Raw genomic sequence first — 19,837 nt, forward strand, 5'->3', positions numbered from 1 at the left:
AGGGTTGCTAAGCCCAGGAATGGAGCAACGGGCAAAAAAGAGGTGTTTTTTCCTACTAAGCTTCTAGAGGGAAAGCACACCCTCGCTGCTTCCTGTCCCATCTCTCAACAATCCCTTTCAACTGTGATATCTTGACTGTGAGCCACACAACACGTGGTGCCCACCCCAGGGCCACAGCTGGCCACGACGGATGTCTAAGTTGTCACACGCAGCTGCATATCCACATATCCCACTCCCTGCCTACAGAGGAGCCGATCCTATAAATACCTTATCCGTGTGCTGTTCCCAGAGCCCGGGCTCGGTCTTGCAAAGTGAACACAGAACAAAACAAAGCAGGTTCACAACTAAAGTTCTTGTGCTCACCGAGCGTTTCTCCCGAGACCAGATGGCTGGGAACCGGGAACCGTCACCTGTGCGGGAAGCTCGTCCTGCTGTGATAGGCAGAATGAAGTCAGCGCGGCCTTGGACGCTGAGCACGGAGATGGCCTTGCACGACAGCAGCTGGCTGGAGCTCAAGGACACGCCACGGAAAATCAAACACCGGCCCTATCAGGGGGCTTCCGAGCTATTTACAAGTAGGAAGCGCCTCCAGACGCCTCCCGGCTGCTTCCAGGAGAAAGGTTTCCTGTGAGGGCCTGATGCAGGAGCCGGGACGCGGGGAGCCTGCCTGAGCCCGCGAGCGTTAGGACGCCTCAAGCCAACTTGGTGTAGACCTGCCGAGTCGGAAAACGTACCTCAGGACAAGCTGCCGCCTTGTCTGGAAAGAATGCATGGTTTCAGAGATAAGAATGTGACATCTCTGGCAACCGGCCTCTACTGAAGGATTCCCTGGGCACGGACGGAGCGACGGACAGAACTGTCCCACCTCCCTGTGCTGGTTTTCGTCATGGCGCCTGTGTATTCTCTTTGCACAAACATTTAAAAATCACTAAAATGGGAGTTGGTTCGATGTAGTTTGAAAGAAACTGAAGATGCGCTAAGTCCATAACTGCGGAGCACGTGCACGGCTCGCTTCAGGGCCCAGCCCGACTGCCCCGGCTCCCTCCGTGCAGAAAGCTCGAGACGCAGAGGAGCACGAGCCGCGGGCGAGGCCGTGGGCTGTCCCTCCAGGGCAGACTCGTCACGACGACCTCCTCTCGCCAAATCGGGCAGCGGACAGGCTGCTCTGCCCGGGGATGGACCAACCCCGGACGCTGACGCTCCGGATCCACATCACCGTGGAAGGTGACAGGTTGGCTTTCAGGCCTCTGGGAAATGGTCAGAGAGGGTGTGGTGTAGACCGTGGGGCAAGGGGGCGGGAGCTGCCGGCAGGCACCAACCCCCCTGCAGCGGTTTGCTCTCCTCGAAGGCAGTCTGGTGTTTTGCAAGCGGAAGGGTCCCGTCTCACCTCTGCACATGCCGCGGCGCGGGCTCTGCAGGCTCTTCCTCTCACTGAAAGCCGAGGCAGAGCCCTTTCCACGTTATTTCCTCAGCCGTGCAGGGCCCGCGGGCACACTTCTCTGCACGCCGCGAGCTTACAGCGCCCAAGAAGAGCTTTGGAATTCTGGTTTCCAGGCTCCCCAGTGGGAAAGCAATCTGGGGAGCCTTAGTTTTATCATGAAAATGTCACTGCACTGTTTAAATGTTATGTCCAAGACTTAATTTCTTTTATGATTTACCCTCTTAATCAGCACATCTAATGACCCACAACATGTTTATGTTACACCAGACTTGTCCTTAAAAGGCAGCTCGAGCCGTAACATTCCTTTCACAGGGTCCCTGGCCTCTGGATCTTCTGTTCTCAGGCTCCAGCCTCAGCCCCAAGCTGCTGGCTCCGGCTTCCACCCACCGTGACACGGCCCCCGTGACGCGGCCGCACGCCTGCAGGGAGCCTTCTCTCCTGGCATCTGTCCCCTCTGCTCACGGACCCCACCCACCTCTCATCTCCCCTTGGCGCCCCCCACCCCCTGCACCCCACCTTTCTCTCACACCACCTTCCACACGTCGTCCTGCCTGTGACCCTGGGCTCTCTGCTGGTCTCCGCCAGGGCCAGTCCATGAACCGCGGAAGGTTCATGGCAGCAGAACCAGACAGTGACCCGGCCTGCCCCGGAACCAGGGCTCTGCACTCTGAGACCAGCACAGAAGTGGGCGAATGGGTGGGAACAGAGGGACTGTCGGGGCTGGAGCAAGGACACAGAGAAGTGAATGGCCCTGCTTGCCTTCCACCCCAGGCCAATGGCCCCCGCCCACTGGACCAAGAATACTGGTGGCAGTATTCCCCTTCCGACCTGAAAACTGTGTGTGCCAACCTCTGCCTCTAGGAAGAACTTTGCTGACTCCCAGGAGCTGCTGTGTGTAAAATCGTGTCTCTGACCCTCTTGTACCTTGCTCACCAAATTCTCCCAAACTTTGACTCTTTTTGTTCCTTCTGCCCCTCTGAGCACCGAAGAATGTGCTTTCGTCTCCAAGACTGGGTGGAAAGCTCTCCCTGTACAATCTCATGATCAGGCTGCCAGAGAACTTATCTGCCAGATCAGGCCGCTGCTGGGGGTGAGCGGGGCACGGTGAATGATTAACAGTCCCACCAGGGTCACCGGCGTGGACCGGGCTGGCGCTCTGCACACTCACTTCCATGCCTTACGTGGCTGGTGGGCAGGACGGGACCTTGTAGACACTGCCTCCCCCACAAAGGGTGCTGGGAGGGGAATGGCGTTGAGCAAATGTGCAGGCTTCACCGTGGTGTGAAGCCCGCAGCATGGCTCCCTAAGGACACGCTCCGTCGGCGTCCCAGAAACATCACCCCTGCGGCTCAGCCTCTTCAGGGGCCCTCTCACCTCCCCCTCTCGGAGAGCTCTGACCTGCGTTCTTGAAGTCACTGCCCACGTCCGCCTCCTGCCGACACACGGACTCTAGATGCCCCTCCGGTGTCCGCTTCTCTAGCACGGCCCTGGCTACCAACAGAGACTGGCTGAGCGTCTGTCCTGCACGGTGACGGGCGGAAACCCTGCAAGACGCGGCGGGAAAACCAAGACGTTGAATAGCAGCTGAGAAGACGAGGTTCGCCACATGCAAAGAAACGCGTGGTTCCAGGAAATGAGAGATAAATGCCAAACATCTGATGCAGACAATAAGATTAACGTTTGCCAAGACCGCCTTCCTTCGCCAGCTTTCCCGTCACCCTCAGAAGGGCCTGCATCCTGCCTCCTCCTAAGAGCCAATTCTTTGGAGGCATTGTCAAATGCCTCTGTTCTTCCCCACTGCCAAATTCAAGGGCTTTTTTCCCTGATAAATCTTTTTCAATGGATTTTACTATAAAAATCAGCTACCAAACCCCTTTAAACCAGTGTTGGTGGTTTGTAGCTCTTCGAGAGTCTGGTAACTACCTCCTTAAAAATGCACCACGCTGACTCATAAAATGTACATATGATTCAAGGGGTTCATGGATATCCCGCCCAAATGAAGAGGACACGCTATGCTCTAGATCATTTCTTTTAACTTGCAAGTTGAACTTATTTAAGTTTGTATTTTTTCCAGGTTTGAGATATAACGGATGTACAACATTGTATAAGTTTGAGATGCACAAGGTGTTGATGTAAAACACTTACAAACTACAAAATGGTTACTAGAGTATTATTTCTTGAGTCTAATCTTTCCAGGGATCCTAATTTGGGGAGGGGTATCCCAAACCACCTTTTACTCTCAGCTTGTTTTAACTAGAAAGAGAGAGACCAAGTGTCAGGAAGATCTGTGTGCAGCTTTCTCATTAGGGCTCCGAGCGCCCCCCCAGCTCCAACAGTCCCGCCCACCTGGCCCCAGTACAGGACAGACAGGAACTCGGTGTGGCTCCCAGTAGGAAGGCAGGTAGGATCAGCAGGCCATGAAAGACAGGTACCTGCCTGCAGAGGGTTAGGAGAAATGCAACGGTCTGGGGCTACTAGCAGGATGCAGACGTAACAGTGGGTAATCTTGGGTAGAATCCAAAGAGGACACAGCTCATATGCACCAGCAGACTCTGCAATCACGAGGACAGAAATCGCCGACGCCATAACGAGTCTCAATCCCGTCCAGTCCACTTTCCCAGGGCCGCCCCTAAAAGTCTGTGGTCAATGTCCTTCCACTGGTGCTAAATGCTGGATTGCATCCAAGGCTGCCTTGCACGAGTGTTCATCCAGCTTGGGACACACACCAGGGGACCAAGCAGATGAGTGTAGACCCCAGGTCAGGGGACTGACTATGACACTCACAACCAGGGCTATGGTACACACCTATGCAAGCTAGGAAAGTCCTCAATTTTGAAAAAAATAAGACCAAAATTGTATAAAACTGTTTTATGAAGAAACCTCTGCTTTGTACATGTTCAGGCTCCCAAAGGCGACGGCTCACACAGGTGCCATGGTTCAGAGTCTGGGGAGAACGGAGAAAACACTACACAAGCTAGCGATTGCTGTGTCTGTGTGCAAAGCTATGAATCATGAGAAACTCAAACCATTGTTCTGCTTTGCAAAGCAGAGCTTTCAAAGGGATACTGTGATCTCTTTAATGGTGTGGTTGCCTAACACCCAGGACTAGAGTAAGTGGAGTTAACATTTGCAGCTGTCCCCCGGTAGCTAATGTCCACCATCTGTCATTCTGGCTTGAGGTCAGAAGCAATTCTGCTCAGATACAGCAACCCAAACTCGGGCAGCATTTTTTAATGGTGTTTGGAGATACAGGAAGCATCAGCTGATCTCACACCTCTTTCTTCTCTGACACTTCATTTAAGAAGAGAATTGCCAATTAAGGAATTAAGCTTATTAAGGGCCATTTCTCTAATGACTTCTCCCAGAAAAGCCTCTGCAACATCACATATTTCATCGGTGATTTTTATGTTACATCTTCCCCTTGTGTTAATGGCATTCCCCAATTGCAAGATAATAGGGGACTGGCACTACCAATTGCCAGGGACAGTCTGCCAACATCTTTTGCCAAGACCTCTGACCTATGTTTTCTTCTCTTAAGCCACTCAGTATTTTTATAGAAACAGTCTTCGTGTTTCTAATTCATTTATCTCTAATTCACAAACTAGATTGGTTTTGCCCAGGAAACGGGGTAAACCTTGTCCTTAGGGCAGGATTTCAATTGCCAAGTAGCTTAACTCCCAGAAAAGAGCGCCCGTGCCAACTGTGACGTGAACTCCTCCAAGTTCAAGGACGCACTGCACAGCGGTTACGGGCTCTTCACTCTTGGTGGGGTTGCATCTGACAGCAGCCTGCCCCGCAGGGCTGCTGGGGGGTTGGGGGGGGCAACTGCTATGTCTCTTGGAACTAGAGGTCTTTGGGATGCGTCCCTGTGGATTCCAAAAGCACCTGTCCTTCTGTTTCATCAAACCTCTTCACACAGGTTGCTGCTGACTTGGCCACAGAGCACAGCAATTTTAAGGCAAAGGACAATATTCTTGCATCATCACTATTGTGACACATGCATTCTCATCAGAATGCCTGGAAGTCCTGAACACTGTAGAAACACATGTGCTTTCTGAAGTCCTGCTTCTTACATCTGGTATTTCCACATTTGGTGCCTTTGCCCTCCCTCAAGCCCAGCCAGCTTTGCATAACTCCCAGGGCAACAGGAGAACCAAGCTAGCTCCTTCCCTACTCTACAGATATTTTGAAATTCCTCATTTCTACATAAATGGAACAACCCTGAAGGTCTGTTAGAGATACAACATAGATAATACTTCCTATAAAAAACCTTGGTTCTCTTCCTTATATTGATGGCTCTTTTAAGAAAGTTGAATTTCCGAGGCTGAGCCATTTCTAAAAGCAAGAGGGGCATCTTTTAAAGAGTCTTTGGTGCTCAGGTCAGAACAGCTCGCTGAGCTGCACCACGGGCTGCTTCCACAGGAATTTATCACTACAAGACGGGGCTGTCATCTTCAGTGAGACCCACTAACTCTGGACCCAGCGGATACAATAATTACCAGAGTCAACAATCAGAGTCCAAGAGATCGCGTGCATTCAGGAAGTTGAGGAAACCAAGCTCTGAGAACTTTCCATTTCTCCAGCCGAGGAAAAGATGCCCTTTCTCATTGGAACAAGGTCAGGGAGAAAGTTCTGGAAAGTGGTTCCCACCTTTGCAGAACGTTCTGTTAAACCGTGATCACTTCACACTGGCCACCCAAACCTATGGAAGACCACCCGTCCAGAGTGACTACCAAATACCAACTCTCAGGGCCTCTTGTGAGAACCCGAAACTGCCAATTCAGTCACATCCTGGATGAAACCACTATGGCGCATTCTTCTCCATGTGCTGGTGTTGGTTTTATTTTTGTCTTCAAAGTCCAGTTTCCCACCTTGGAATTCTTTAGGTATAGAAGGAGACCCTTACAGCTATGCAATAAAAATTTATTTAATTAAAGCACATATATGAATATCATTATAATCCTAATTATCCAAGAATCCTACGGAATGACGTAGAGGTAAAAGAAAGGTATATTTCAGTCAGCGTAGTTTTAGTTACAGGTCAATGTCATAGTAGTGAATCAGTAAGAGCTAACACGTCTGGGGCTCAGGATAGGGCCGTCCCTCAGTGACCAGCTTCAAATGTATTATCGCGTGTGCTATCCACACAACAATCCTATAAAGGGTAACATCGTCACTCCTACTTTCAGATGAGAAAACCAAAGCACAGGGAGGCTGAGTTAGGCTACCCACAGTCCAACCGCTCATTACTGGTGAACTCAAACCCATGTGCTCTGGCCCCACAGTCCATGACTCCGTGGTGATCTTTCTAGAGTTTCAGAACCTAAGTGAAAATTCTGGGGGCAAAACGGAGAACAGTGAAGGTTTAAAGTTTTCAGCATTACATCTATTATGCCACTATTAAAACTACTCTTCCCTTACCATGAGCATACACCAGAACACAAAGTATGAGAACAATTCTCCCTGCTGGACATTTCGGACCTCGAGTGAGACTGAACACACATTTACTGAACAGGTTTTTGAGTCCCAGAAGGAAGATACTGAGTTATGAACCTATGGATCTATGCTATGTGCTTAAGTGAATTCTCAGTCTTCTTTACTTTCACTGCTGTAAAAAAGGGGGGAGGATTTGGATTACAAATCTGCTTTCTAGCCTAAAACAATGCTCAAAGTTGTGTATGTTTTAAACGAATTATCCAGGCAAGAGAAACCCATGTTTCTCTATAATGTACCCATGGATGGTAACTCCACGGAAGACGGGACGCTGTCTAGGGTCAACAAGAAATAATAATAAATGATTCATTATAAAATTTTTTAAAGTTTTAAGAGCCCAAATTCCTGAATAAAGAAATACAATCTTATTATTTTCAGTATTTGGAAGAACAAAATCTAATTATTACTAAGGCATCCAACAGCTATTTGCTCAGAGCTGCTCTACTGCTCTAGGAACTGATAAAAGCCTCAGCTGTTGGCGTCCTGTCTCCATGCAGAACTGTTTGTTAAAGATAGGGGATGAACAAGGGATGTGCCAAGAACCCTGCCTGGTACACGCCCTCCGTAATGAAGACTGCATCCTCCCCAGTCGACCAGCGAGGGGAACTGAGCTGAGACCAGTTTCGAGTTCTTATCCGAAATCCATCTGACAGAGGCTGAACCACTCACATTGTAGTATTTTTCCCATCTTCCCACTTTGGCAAGTTTGTCTTAATTTTATAGGCCATTTCCTGACCAAAATTTAGGAGTTATTTTAAACCACTAACCCCAAATGGTCTTTAATATCCAGGAAATAGATTTAGCCATAATAAGATACAAAACAGAAATTTCTCATGAGGAGTCCAAGTAGCAGGGACCCATGGGAGGTGGCGGGGGCGGGGGGAGGTGGGCACAGCCAGACATGGCGGTCACCCACGGCGGGGCCGGCCCCACAGCCCACTGGGGTTCTGGCCTGGCCAGTACAGTCCCTAGGCAAACAGCCTCTGTGCATTCTCCATAGAACAGAGCCCTAAGGGTGGCAAAAACTCTGACTTAAAGTAGATAATCATGGGAAAACTCATGTCCTGTGTCCTGAGGAGCAGAGGGGGACCACAAGGGACCAGCACCTTCTCCAGGCACCAGCCACCCCCAATTCCCATCAGCCAAACCCCTCCAAATGAACTTTCAAGCATCCTGACACCCCATACATATGCTTCTAGAACCTTCTTCCCACATCTCACCTTTCAGATGGCACCATAGGGCTAGAACTGAGCTCACCAGTGGCAATCACAACCAACAAGAGAGAAGAAAATGAGAATCATGAAAGTCATTTTAAATTCAGCTTCGTATTTGAAGGCAAAGCAACGTCCCAGAACAGTGGGTTCAGAGCTCATGTGCCTCGAGCAGCTGTCCCTGTCTGAGGAAGAGAATGGACGAGACCTATCATCTCTGGAGCAGAAATGCCACTCTCAGGTGCACACCACAACCCTGAATCAGAAAGTCTAGGAGGGAGGCCTGGCGTCTGTGCTTCACCAAGCCTTCCAGGAGATTCTGCTGGGAGCTCATGTCCCACAGCTACTGGGACAGGTGCCCTTCTATGGTCTCCAGCCCCAAGATGCCTTCCTTGATGACAGAAACACTTGCTGCTTATTCCTCGGAACTTGTTTTTAGTTTAACAAAGAGAAGAGTGTCCAGCACCGCACAAGTGCTTTCTAAACATTACCTCATGTCATCTTCAGACATGTCCCCTGAGCGAGGCATTATGGTCATCCCCATTGTCCAGAGGAGAGAGGGAGAGAGTGTGTGTGGAGAGAGGGAGGTCGCCGGCAGAGGGTCACACAGCAGGGACTCAAACCAGCACCCTCGTGTTCAACGACAGTGCCCACTACCCCATCTGGAGCTTCTCTCCAGGTGCGTCTGAAACGCTGCAATTCTCTTCCCAACAAGTTGTCTGCGTGTACCCCTTTGGCCAAGTTTCCTAGAGAATTAGACACTTCTTTTGCCTGGCTAATTTTAGAGTCCTTGAAATTAAACTAACCCCTTAATATCTAATTACTACTATTTAAGATATAAAGTCAAATCAAATGGACATTACAAAAAGTGGGCCAAACTACAGGTCCTGTGACCTTTTTTTTTTCCCTAATAAAACCCTAAATGTAAAATAGGTTAGAAAAGACACTGATACACCTTCACTCAAGCTTTTATCCAAGCCTTTAAAATATTATTGTACTCTTTAAAAAAATTCTGTAACTGGGGACACCTGGGTGGCTCAGTGGGTTAAGTGTCTGCCTTCAGCTGAGGTGATGATCTCAGGGTCCTGGGATCGAGTCCCAGCTCGGGCTCCCTGCTCCTCGGGGAGCCTGCTTCTCCCTCTGCCTGCCCATCTCCCCGCCATGTGTGCACTATAACACATTCTCGCACTCTTCAACAAACACATAAAATCTTTTAAAAAATTATAAAATGGAACTCAAAAATTAAAACTAATTAGGAAAAGGAGATACTTACATTTATAATGACATTTTAAAGCTGGTGCTCTTGGATGATATAGGAAAAAATACTCCCGTGCTCAAAACTGCTGACTGGTTACAAAGGATAATTGTGGGGTTTTAGAATAAACTGTGGTTGTTTTCTCGTATTACAAGAATTACAAGCATACTTTATGAAAAACATTGTTAGAGATGTACTAGTCAATGTTCTGCTGATTAAAATATATGTTACTATTTCCTTAATAGAAATAAAGGAGTAACCCATTAGGAAAGGTTCACGGCTCCAAAGTGAAGACATGTCCCTGTGTCCCACGACCCACGCGCTCCGAACCTCCGTCTTCTCCAGGTGTGAGTGGCTCCTATGAAAAAGTTGTGCAAAGAGCTCTTGGAGATACTGGGAGTTACAACCAGAAAATCTCGGGTTTTGTTCTTCATGAAGGAATAGGTTTACTTTCTAGAGCAGAGACTCAACCGTTTAAACAATTTTAACGAAACCTCAAATAGAGGAATATCAGGTCTCCAAACACTGAGCTGGGCTGGACATTTACTTCAACAGCTCGCCTCTCTCTCTCGAGTGTACACATGGCTTCTCCGACCGTCAGTGTATTTGGTGAGATGCGAACAAAGCCGGTGACATCACAGTGGCCTGGTCCGGTTCACAGCCACTATCACTCGCCATTGTGTGAGCAAGAAAGAAATGTCCACGGTACACAGAGGTATTTATTCCAGAGTGAACAACAGTAATTCCACAACTCTGAACGAAGTGGTGACTCTAAGAGCAGTAAAAGATGAAGGGGCCGGAGAACTGTCCCTTATCAGCAAGAGATAAAACCAACCGATAGGCAAAAGCCTCGTGGTATGTGAAATATCCCTTCAGTATCTGACGGGGCACTGCTTTTATCTTTGCTCTTAAAACAAACCTTGCAAGCCTTAAAACTCAGAGGCCATCAGCTGTTCTCATAGTGCACATATTAAAAATCAAGAATAGCAAAGCTAGGAATATTACTAAACCACGGAATAAACTATTTACATAAGGAGTTCAGCATTGTGTATATTTCCAAGTCGTGTTTAGTCTGGGGTGGAGTAACTACTCCAAATTCCAAATTAAGAGGAAACACCTTCGTCTGGCAAAAACTCCCTTTCTGTTCCCTAACACTGCCACCAGCTCACGTGGGCCCATGCACAGTCCCACCGGGGCTCTCCCAGGGCTGGCGAGTGAATGTCGGCCAGAAGCATCAGCTTTACAATTACAAGTCACTGGTGAGGTCTCTCCATGGGGCAGGCACCCCCCGCACATAGTGGGGGAATTTTAAAGCGAAGCTGGGTCCTCCAGCGTCTCAGAATCATCAGGGGTGTCAGAGGAACAGACATGAGACACTGCGGTCCCAGCCACAGGGCAGCGAGAACCACCAGCATGGCTTGAGCACTGAGCTGCTCTGGGGGCACGACCACACCAGGTGACGTGAAGGTTTCCAAGGACACTGTATTCTCAGATTAGGGACCTGAGGCTCAAATAGATGACATCACCCCATGGAACACAGAGACTAGTCCTTCGTGCAATCACCCAGCCAACAGGTTGGCGAGCCACGAAGATAAACTTCACAGATCCAGATCGTGAAGGGCGAAATCAAAGCAGCCATGAGATCCCTACTGTGGAGAGAGGCCAGAACCCCACCCTGATGACCCCAAATGCCAGAGAGGATGTAGAGACACAGGGACCCTCACTTCTTGCTAGCGGGAAGGCAAAATGGCGCAGCCTGCTTCAGGAGACAGTTTGGTGTTTGGTGGTCACCCACAAAACTAAACACACTCTTGCCACACTAACCAGCAATCACGTGCACCCCAAGGAGTGGAGCACTTTTGTCCGCACAGAAACCTGCCCCTGGCTGTCCACAGCAGCTTTATTCAGAACCGCCAGGATGTGGGAGCCACCAAGATGGCCCTCGGGGGTGCGTGGACAAAGAATCCGTGGTCCAGCCAGGCAAGGCAGCATCACTCCACGCCAACAAGACAGTCATGATCCGGTCACGAAAAGATGTGTGGAGGAACCTGAACGCGTATCACCAAGTGAAAGAAGCCAGTGTGAACGGCTACATCCCATCTGATTCCAGCTCTAGGACATCTGGAAAAGTCAAGCTATGGAGACAGTCAGAGGAGCGGTTGCCAGGCGTACGGGGGAAGGAGGAGCACGGGGGGTCTTGAAGTCTCTGGGTCACGCTACAGTGATGACATGTCTGCACACCCCTCCACACGCATGGACTGCACAATACCGAGAGTGACCGTCATGCAACGTGGGAGATGATGATGCGTCACTGTAGGCTCACCCATTGTGACAAATGCTCCACTCTGGTGGGCGACACTGATGGAGGACAGGCTGTGTTCGCATCAGGGAAGGAGGGGATATGGGCAAATCTCTGCACCTTCCTCTCAACCTAAAGCTACTCTATAAAAGAGAAAGTCTTTATCAAAAGACAAATAGAAACCAGCGCATGGAACAGAAGGGAAGCTGCGGTTCGACATGAGGTAGCCCCTCAGGGGAATGCGGTGGTCATAAATGGATCCCTAGAGACAAGTAGCCACCCAGCAACACGAGGACTGGGCTGGAGGGAGCCCAGGAACGAGGAGGCGTTTCCTGCAACCCTAGCTCAAGGCGGACAGACCTGGAAGGGGGTTGCAGCCATGGGAGGAGAAAGCAGGCGGGGATGCAGAGAAGCCCACAGGAGGAAGACATGGCAGCCTTGGCGACTGAGTGACATGGAGGTTAAAAAGAGACAGGATAAAAGAGATTTCCTCTAGGGGAAGTCATCGTGTCTGAGCTGAGTGTGAGGAGATACTGGGGCATCGGCGACTACAAGGCAACAGTGGGAAGGGGCAGTCGGTCTGGGTAAGACTATAAGTTCAGCTCTGAACACGTTTGCTAAGTCTGAGACTAAAGCCAAGGTGACATGACCCATGGGAACGCAAAGATCCTAGGCTGCATTTCAAGAAAAAGGTCTGGAGCCCTCTTCATGGGATCACAAGAGCAGATCTTCCCAGCCAGAGAGGGCAGACAGCACAGAGCGGAGAGAGGAGAGGAGAAGAGAGGAGAGGAGCCGGCGGGCTGGACCCCATCGCACACCCATGCGGAGGGCCTGGACAGAGGAAGAAGGGAGAAACAGGAGGAAATCTAGGAGAGACACATGTCACTAGAGCACAACCAGGAGAACAATGGAGGGAAACACAGGATGGAACCAGTTCACCGTGTACCAGACTATAAAAATATTAACCCCAAGTAATTCTTAACAGTGTTCGGTGCCTCCAAAGAAATTGACCATTGAAACGTGTTCTGGTTTATATCCTCTCTCATTGTACGCCTGAGAATAGTAGGAATATGTCTTTTGTATTGTTCTATAGTCGACATTTTTTAGTGGTTGTTTAATAATAGCAGGAAGAACAATGCCCTAATGGTATTATTTTCGGCGTTCTATTGTTGCTTTTGCTTACTCTATCTCAAGAATGCAAAAATACCAAATCTGCTTGAGAGGCATTTTAATGAGGTTAATCCTTTTCAAATTTCTGGAACAAATGTTAAAACAAACACTGTCTATACTTCTTCCAAACAAGTGTTAGAACTCACTCAATTTTTGACGCCCTCTGGATTTCTCAAAGGGTTTGTCCCAGAGAGGCACTGGTGGGTTCATTTGTCTGCAAAATCCTTACTAGCTCTTCACTAAGTAACTGAATTCCTGAAGCGATGACCATCCTGACCAGTCCCAAGACATTTGCCAACAGTCTTGTTAATGAATAATGGGTTTTGTGAATTCCCTCATGTCCTTGCCCAAGTGAGGCTACGTTTTCTGGGTCAGTTCCTAAAGGCACTGCAGCCTAGAAGCAGCCATCCATGCGGCAACCTTCCAAACACCCCAATGTACCTGCAGCCTGGGGAGAGGGGACACCCCCAAGTCAGGGCCCTGCTGGGAGCTGGTGCCTCTTCCCACCATCTCCCAGACCTTGTTCCTTCGTGTCTCTACCCCTCTGGGAGGAAAGGTCAGCTACCACGGCTGGTAACAGAAGACGTGGCATCTGGGTTTCTCAAAGGAGGGAGCCTCCGTGTCGTTCTCAAATGCAGGGGCTGCTGGTCTAGGAACAGGCGGCACCTGCGAGCGTAACGGCCCTCACAGCTCATGGAAACAGCGACGCTGACCTTATAGATTTTCGTCCCCCTCAGAGCGGGAGGCGGGGTGTCCTCCTGGAAGCGTCTCTGCGTCCCGTGCAGCTGGCCACTGTGACACTCACCAGCCTGGGCGGCCCGCGTGCTGCTCGGCGGCCCGCGTGCTGCTCGGCGGCCCTGCCAAGTGCAAGTGGCCTGGCAGCAGGGCGAGCCCATGCCCGGTCACAGGCCAGCCAGAGCGCAGGCGCGTGGGAGGGCTCAGGGCGCATGCGCGGGGAAAAGGACAGAAGGGGCCGCCCCCAGGAGAAGGGTCAGGTCCGCCTGACTGAGGCGTCCGGGGAGGGAGTCCTCCCAGCTCATCGGCCTACTAAGAGCGGACAGTTTTAAACCACACTTGCTCTTGGTGTATGTGATGAACTTACGCGGCCGATAATTCTGTGGGGGCCGCGCCTGCAACACGCAGTTTACATGCATTACTCCTTCCGGCTGGACTGATTCCACAGATGAGGAACCTAATGATTTGGGCTGTATCCCTCCGGTGTATTGGGCTGATGGTGCCGCCAAGGGCCGGACGGAGAGCTTGGACTTCTTGTTTCAATTCCCTTTGCAACAGAACAGAGTCATACTCAACATGGGGACTAAGTCTCATGTTGAGTCTTAGGGGACTAAGTCTCCCCCTAAGGGGGGAGGGGGTGACACAGTGAGAGAGGAGTTCGAGGCTCGTGCGGTGGGGATGCTTCCCTCCGATTCCCTCCGGTCTGACTGCAGGACTGAGAACACAGGGCACCCGCAACCGGGGCGCTTCTGCTCAGGCCTGTCCCCTCCTCCTCCCTTCTTGCCTCAGAAAGAAAAGTTGGGGAGGGGAATCAGGATAGACTGGGCATGGGGGAAAATCACTGGCTTAGAAAATCCATCTACTAGTAAATGAACAATATGACCATGGCAGATAGGGTCAAATATAAAATCAAAGAGCCTTTCAAATGGAGGGGGGGGGCAATGCTTGCCCAGCACGGGGGGGGGGGGGGGGGCAATGTTGGGATAGGTACAAATGCAGGTAAAGTGTGAATCACATTCTCTTTCAAAGGCACAGGTAACCCTAGAACCCTTCGGGGTGGCTTCTGAGTAAGGATTTGATGGACTGATGGCAGTGACTTATTATTCACAATGTAGTTTTAAATGTATTTTGCCTGGATCTGTGTTGAAGTTATTTCAAATTGTGGTACTTAACAGGTAATTTTGGAAAGTGGTAAGCAAAAAAAAAAAAAAAGAAAGAAAGAAAAGAAAAAAAAAGTTCTTGATGATATGAAAAGTGAAATGCTTTTTAAAAATTAGACAATTATTTTTAAACAGATTTTCTTGACATCCATGTCATATCCATATCTCTCTAAGACAGGAAAAATTAAGTGTAAAGATAATGTTGAGTCAGCTGGTGATCGATCAGAGAGTGTCCAAACACGTGACCCAGAGCTTAAAACACTATGGGACACCTTGAGGTTTAGAGCCAAGCCAGTGGACAGGAATGTGCTTGGGCCTTAGAGAATAATTAAAGGAGAATAATCCCACACAACAGTAGTGAGTTTGATTTCCCAGGCAAGAACAGGCATTCCCATAGGTGTGTGGCTTGTTCTTTAAAGTCCCAGCTGAAGCTAGTTCTTACAATCAGCTTTGCTTTGCTACTATTATCAGTTAGAAAATCTAAGTCCAAGCAGAGGTTCCTATTTCCAAATAGAGAACTTTCTCTCATTTGCTTGCCATCGAATTTAGCAATCTCTCCTTGGAAGTATGACATCTTTGGGTCAATGTTTCTACACCCAAATAAGTGCTCTGGAGATTCCTCCTCTCAAAGTATTTTGTCATCGTTACTGGAGAGCGCTTGAACCACTGTGTCCGGTGCTTGGCTGGGCTCAGGGCTGGGAGAAGCATCTGCCCTTAATTGCTGCTGTGATCACCAGCCCTTTCGACACCCAATGAAGGAGCTGCCAGTAAGGAGTCAGCCCTGCCCTGGGATGAGACGGGCGTGCACACTACCAGCTCACTCTGGCAGGTACCCGTCCCGTTGATTTTACAAGCAAGAGTCGGTGAATACCATCCCTCCCGAAGACAACTAAAAACAAACAAACAAACAAATAAACAAACAAAATGTAAAAGCAACCACCTGAATGGGAGCAGGAGGGAGAGCGCCATGAGTGGGTACACGATGAGCTAGATGAGGGTCTGGAACAGTACAAGAGTGACTGGGAAGTGCGGAAAGTAACAAAATAATTTTTAAACATTGAGGCGGGGGGGGTGGGTACAAAATGCCTTTAGAAGCCACACTTTCTCAGGGTGTTGTCTGCAAGCCTGGCACACTGAGGACCCGCCGAGGTCTTTATTCTGTCTGAGGGGGAAAGAAAAAAAAAAAAGAAAGAAAGAATAAAAGTGCATCAAGGACCTTCCAGAGCTGGAAGCCTTTCCTCCTGCAAGCCCAGCTCCGGGATCCTTTCCGGCAAGCACACAGCCCGAGGAAGTGAAAACTAGCAAAACAATTTGTGCTTAGAACAATAAGATGGAGTTTCATGTTAGTTTCATACTCAACTATGATGTGGTTATAGCTTTTTTTAATAAAAGGCAACGAGTGGGGTTTGGTAACTTTTTAAAGCTCCGCTCACAAACGCCCCACTTCTGTCCTCCAGCGGGCTTCAGCTGGAGGGAGAAGTCGTGGGAAAGCAAGAGAGACAGCTGTTTCCAGGCAAACGGCCCACAACTGCTCAGCATCAACCAGCAGAGTCGCCCGAGAACGGGAGAAACACGCCCAAAGCGACTCCCGGGCACAAGCGTGGGGCTCTGAGCAGCGTGGGGCGCGCGTGCCCACCCAGCCTGCCCCCGGCCCACCAGGGCGCCCAGGGCAGGAGAGGGCGCCGGGCCGCTGAGGCCTCCGCGGCGCGAGTTCAAGTCCCGCAGACTCCCGGGCACCATCGCCCGGCGCGGTGCGCCCCGAGCTCTGCTCCGCTTGCCCAGGGCCCGGAGAGGTCCTCTACCTCGTCCCCACCCAGCCCACAACAAAGGAGGCTCCCTAATGGATGCGCGAAGGCAGCCCACAGGGGTCCCTGGCGGGGGCCCGCGCGGAGAGGGCACCTGGCCGTGCCACGCGCGACCCCCGAGGGGCGGGCGGGCGGCTGGGTCCGGGGACAAAGGGGCCGCGCGGGGCGCCCGAGGCGCGGGGCGGGACGCCGGGGGAGCGGAGCCGGCCGGGGACTCACCTTCGCAGCGGCCCGGCTGCGCTCCTCGTGGAGCAGGAGGGCGGCGGCCAGCAGCAGCAGCCAGAAGCCGAGCCGGGGCACCATGGTGGTGCGCCCGGGGCGGCCGGGACCGGCGGGGATCGGCGGGGGACGGCGGCGGGCGCTCGGGGGGCCGCGGCGGGCGGCTCAGCAGCGGAGGGCCGGGACGCGAGCGCTGCGCACCGTCCGGGGCGCGGCGGCTCGCGGCGGAGACCTGAGCGCGGCCCGGCGAGCTCCCCAATTTGTTGGCGCTGCCCCCTCCCCTCGGCGGCGCGCGGGCGGCGTCTCAAAGGGGAGGACCCTGCCGCGCGGGTAAGAGGCGGCGGGAGCGCGCGGCCCGGAGATTGTGGCCGCCGCGCGCCGGGACGCCAGGGCTCCGCGCTCCGCACCCGCCCGCGGCAGCCGCGCGACCCCGCGCCCCCCGCGCTCGCCCACCGGCCGGAGGACCGAGGACCCGGGCCGGCACCCGGGGGCCCGCGAGGGCGACCGCGCTGCCCGTGTGCCGCGGCCGGGCGCCCCCGGAGCGGCGGATGCGCGCGGACGGCCCCTGACGCCGGGCGCGAGGTGAGGGCGACCCCGAGGACGCGGAGACCCGGGCTGGGGCTGGGACTTGGGGCGCCCGACGCAGGCAGGGCGCTACGCGCACTTCTGCTGAAGTGGGGGAGGTCACCGAGCGGCCGCCGCTAAGCGGCGCCCAGCAGGGCCTAAGTGGGAGGCTCCCCCTTCTCCTGTCCGGTCTCGGGGCGGCTCTCTGTCACCCCTGCAGGGATGCGGGGGCGCGCCCCGCTTTCCCGCGTCTTGTGGAAGGAGGCTTGCGGCGAGGATGCTCCCTCCCCAGCCCCTGCTAAGCCTGCTTTGTCTCTCGCCCTCCAGAGCTGGAGAGACCGCGCGGAGTCCGGAGTGACGGGATCGGGAGTATGGACAGACACCAGTGCTCGGCGTCCAGCCCTGCCCTGCGGCGGTAAGCGACTTTCTGCCGCGTCCCCGTGGGTCCTGCGCGGGGGGTCCCTGCGTGTAACTCAGGAACTGCCAAGCCGAGGCCACCCGCTCATGGCGCTCTCCCTCTCTCTCCCATCCAGGTGGCTGCTGCTGGGGGCTGTGACCGTGGGGCTCCTGGCCCAGAGCGTCCTGGCGGTAAGTCCTGGGTCTGGCTCATGGGCTCTGATTCGTGCGCCGGGGGAGTGGAAGGGACACCTTGTGGCCTTGCCGGAAGGCAGCTCGTGCGTGCTCACCTGAGAGTGCGTGCGTGTGCGCCCCGTGTGTGCGTGCAGCCCTGACCCAGCCCAGGTTCCGCGAGCGCTCGCTTTGCCCAGAGAACGTCTCAAGTGTGCCTTCCCTTGGGTTCCCCACTTGGATCCCGTGTGCAACAGGCGGTGGCCCTCCCCCGAGAGCCAACAGTTTAAACCATAGCCCGAGGCGTCCTCTCCTGAACTAGAGCGAATCCCCGGCTTCCTAGAGGGAAGACCGTCCGTCCTGGGGTGGTGGAGACGCCGGGGCTCGGAGAAGAAATGTGTTTGTGGCACTGGGAAGCTGGTGTCTGGGTACCATCCTTGGCAGAGAGTTTTCTGGGGCTTTTCAATGAGAGGCATGGGGGAATGGGCGGGGCGAGGAGGAGAGAGAGGGACCGCAGTGTCCCTGGAGTTAACCCCTGTGAGTGAACAACCGCAGAAACCCTGCAGTTTCCTACCAGGTCTCAGCCGGGGAGGGAGGGGCTAAGGTGCATTCAGGGCTGCTCCGGTATTGGTGCACTTGGGATGGCACTGTGGGATTGTGTAAATGGTGTTTAAATGATTGGAGCCACTTGCATTAAGCTGGACGCAATAAGGCCATCCCTTGGTTGTGGACACAGATGTTTAAACTGGGAACAAAAACGGGTGGAAGCCACGGTGTGCCCCAGACCCCACTCTCCCTGCCCTCTTAATGGATTTCCCAGGTGGCTCTTGTGGGTTCCCCGTGACCACCGTCACACGGGACCGGGGGCAGCCGGTTGGACTGAAATTCTGTTATTTTCATTGTCCTGGTCCTCGTGTCAAACAAAGATTTTAAAGTCAGTGAGGGAAAAAGAGGTACTCGAGCTTGGAAAGAACCTTTATCCTCCCTTTTCTGCCTTCTGCTCCAGTTCAGGCCAGACTGGGAAGTCAGAAGGAGTCCGTAGACCTTCACTGGAACATGCCAGGCCAAAGTGTTCTCCAAGCGCAGCTCAGAGGAGGAAGAGGGTAGACAGGACAGCTCTGAATCACACTGGGAGTGTGTGCCTGGCTGGGCTTTCTCATCTCCACAGTCCTTGGCCCTTAGAACCACTTTCATAAGCCCCTGTTTTCCTTCCTGGGGATGGGGAAAGCCTGGCGAATTTTCTCTGGCATTGATCCTAAAACTGGTGGAAAGAGCCTGGGGTCGGAACACCGGGCTACTAATCAACGTTGTGCCCTGGTCTTGGAAACCCTGAATCCCAGTCTCCACACCTAGAACAGGAGAGAGAACATCCCCACGCTTGTTACTGGGGGGCGGGCGGCAACCTCTGTCCCTTCATCCAAAACCTCTTCCCTGCTCAGCCCACCTGAGTCTTTGCTGTCAGACCGTTGGGTGGACGGAGAGCATCTCCTGTCCGACAGTGCACCTCGGAGCGCTCGGCCTGGACCCCCCACCCACCTGGGGGGCTGCTGAGAACTTCAGACCTCTGCTCTGAATCTAGATGATCTTCTTCTTTCTCCTCCGAATCTACATCTTCTGATCAGACTGTCTCGCTTGGAGCCTGGGAGTCTGTATTCTACCTGACACCAAAGTTTGGGAGCCACTGAATTAGAACATTGGGTTGGGAGGCAGTTGGAGTCACTTGCCATTTTGAGTCCTTCTCCTGTAGGCGTGGGGGTGTCTATTCTTCAACAAATACACAGTGTGTTACATTCAACAGTGGATCTCCTACTTATTAACTTCTTGTTGACCATTGGCTTTGAGCGGTTACTCATGAAATAATGCCTTGATCTTCAGCTGTATCCACTGAGAAATCTCTCTTATCTGTGGCAAGTTCACC

General features: G+C 52.3%; 2 protein-coding genes across 2 annotated transcripts in view; one reads left to right on the forward strand and one right to left on the reverse strand.

Moving 5' to 3' along the window:
* Positions 1-16,922, reverse strand: part of COL4A1 (collagen type IV alpha 1 chain) — a 130,983-nt gene extending 114,061 nt beyond the window's left edge. The window contains exon 1 of the mRNA XM_044250094.1: positions 16,789-16,922. Within this exon, the coding sequence (XP_044106029.1) occupies positions 16,789-16,872 (84 nt within the window). The 5' untranslated portion in view covers positions 16,873-16,922. The remainder of the gene's footprint in view (positions 1-16,788) is intronic.
* Positions 16,923-17,176: 254 nt separating this feature from the next.
* COL4A2 (collagen type IV alpha 2 chain) overlaps positions 17,177-19,837 on the forward strand; it is a 155,537-nt gene continuing 152,876 nt past the window's right edge. Inside the window, exons 1-3 of the mRNA XM_044250093.1 lie at positions 17,177-17,370; positions 17,680-17,767; positions 17,886-17,940. Coding sequence (XP_044106028.1) covers positions 17,724-17,767; positions 17,886-17,940 — 99 coding nt within the window. The 5' untranslated portion in view covers positions 17,177-17,370; positions 17,680-17,723. The remainder of the gene's footprint in view (positions 17,371-17,679; positions 17,768-17,885; positions 17,941-19,837) is intronic.

This window comes from Neovison vison, chromosome 5 (assembly GCF_020171115.1).
Source record: "Neovison vison isolate M4711 chromosome 5, ASM_NN_V1, whole genome shotgun sequence".
Lineage (NCBI taxonomy): Eukaryota > Metazoa > Chordata > Mammalia > Carnivora > Mustelidae > Neogale > Neogale vison.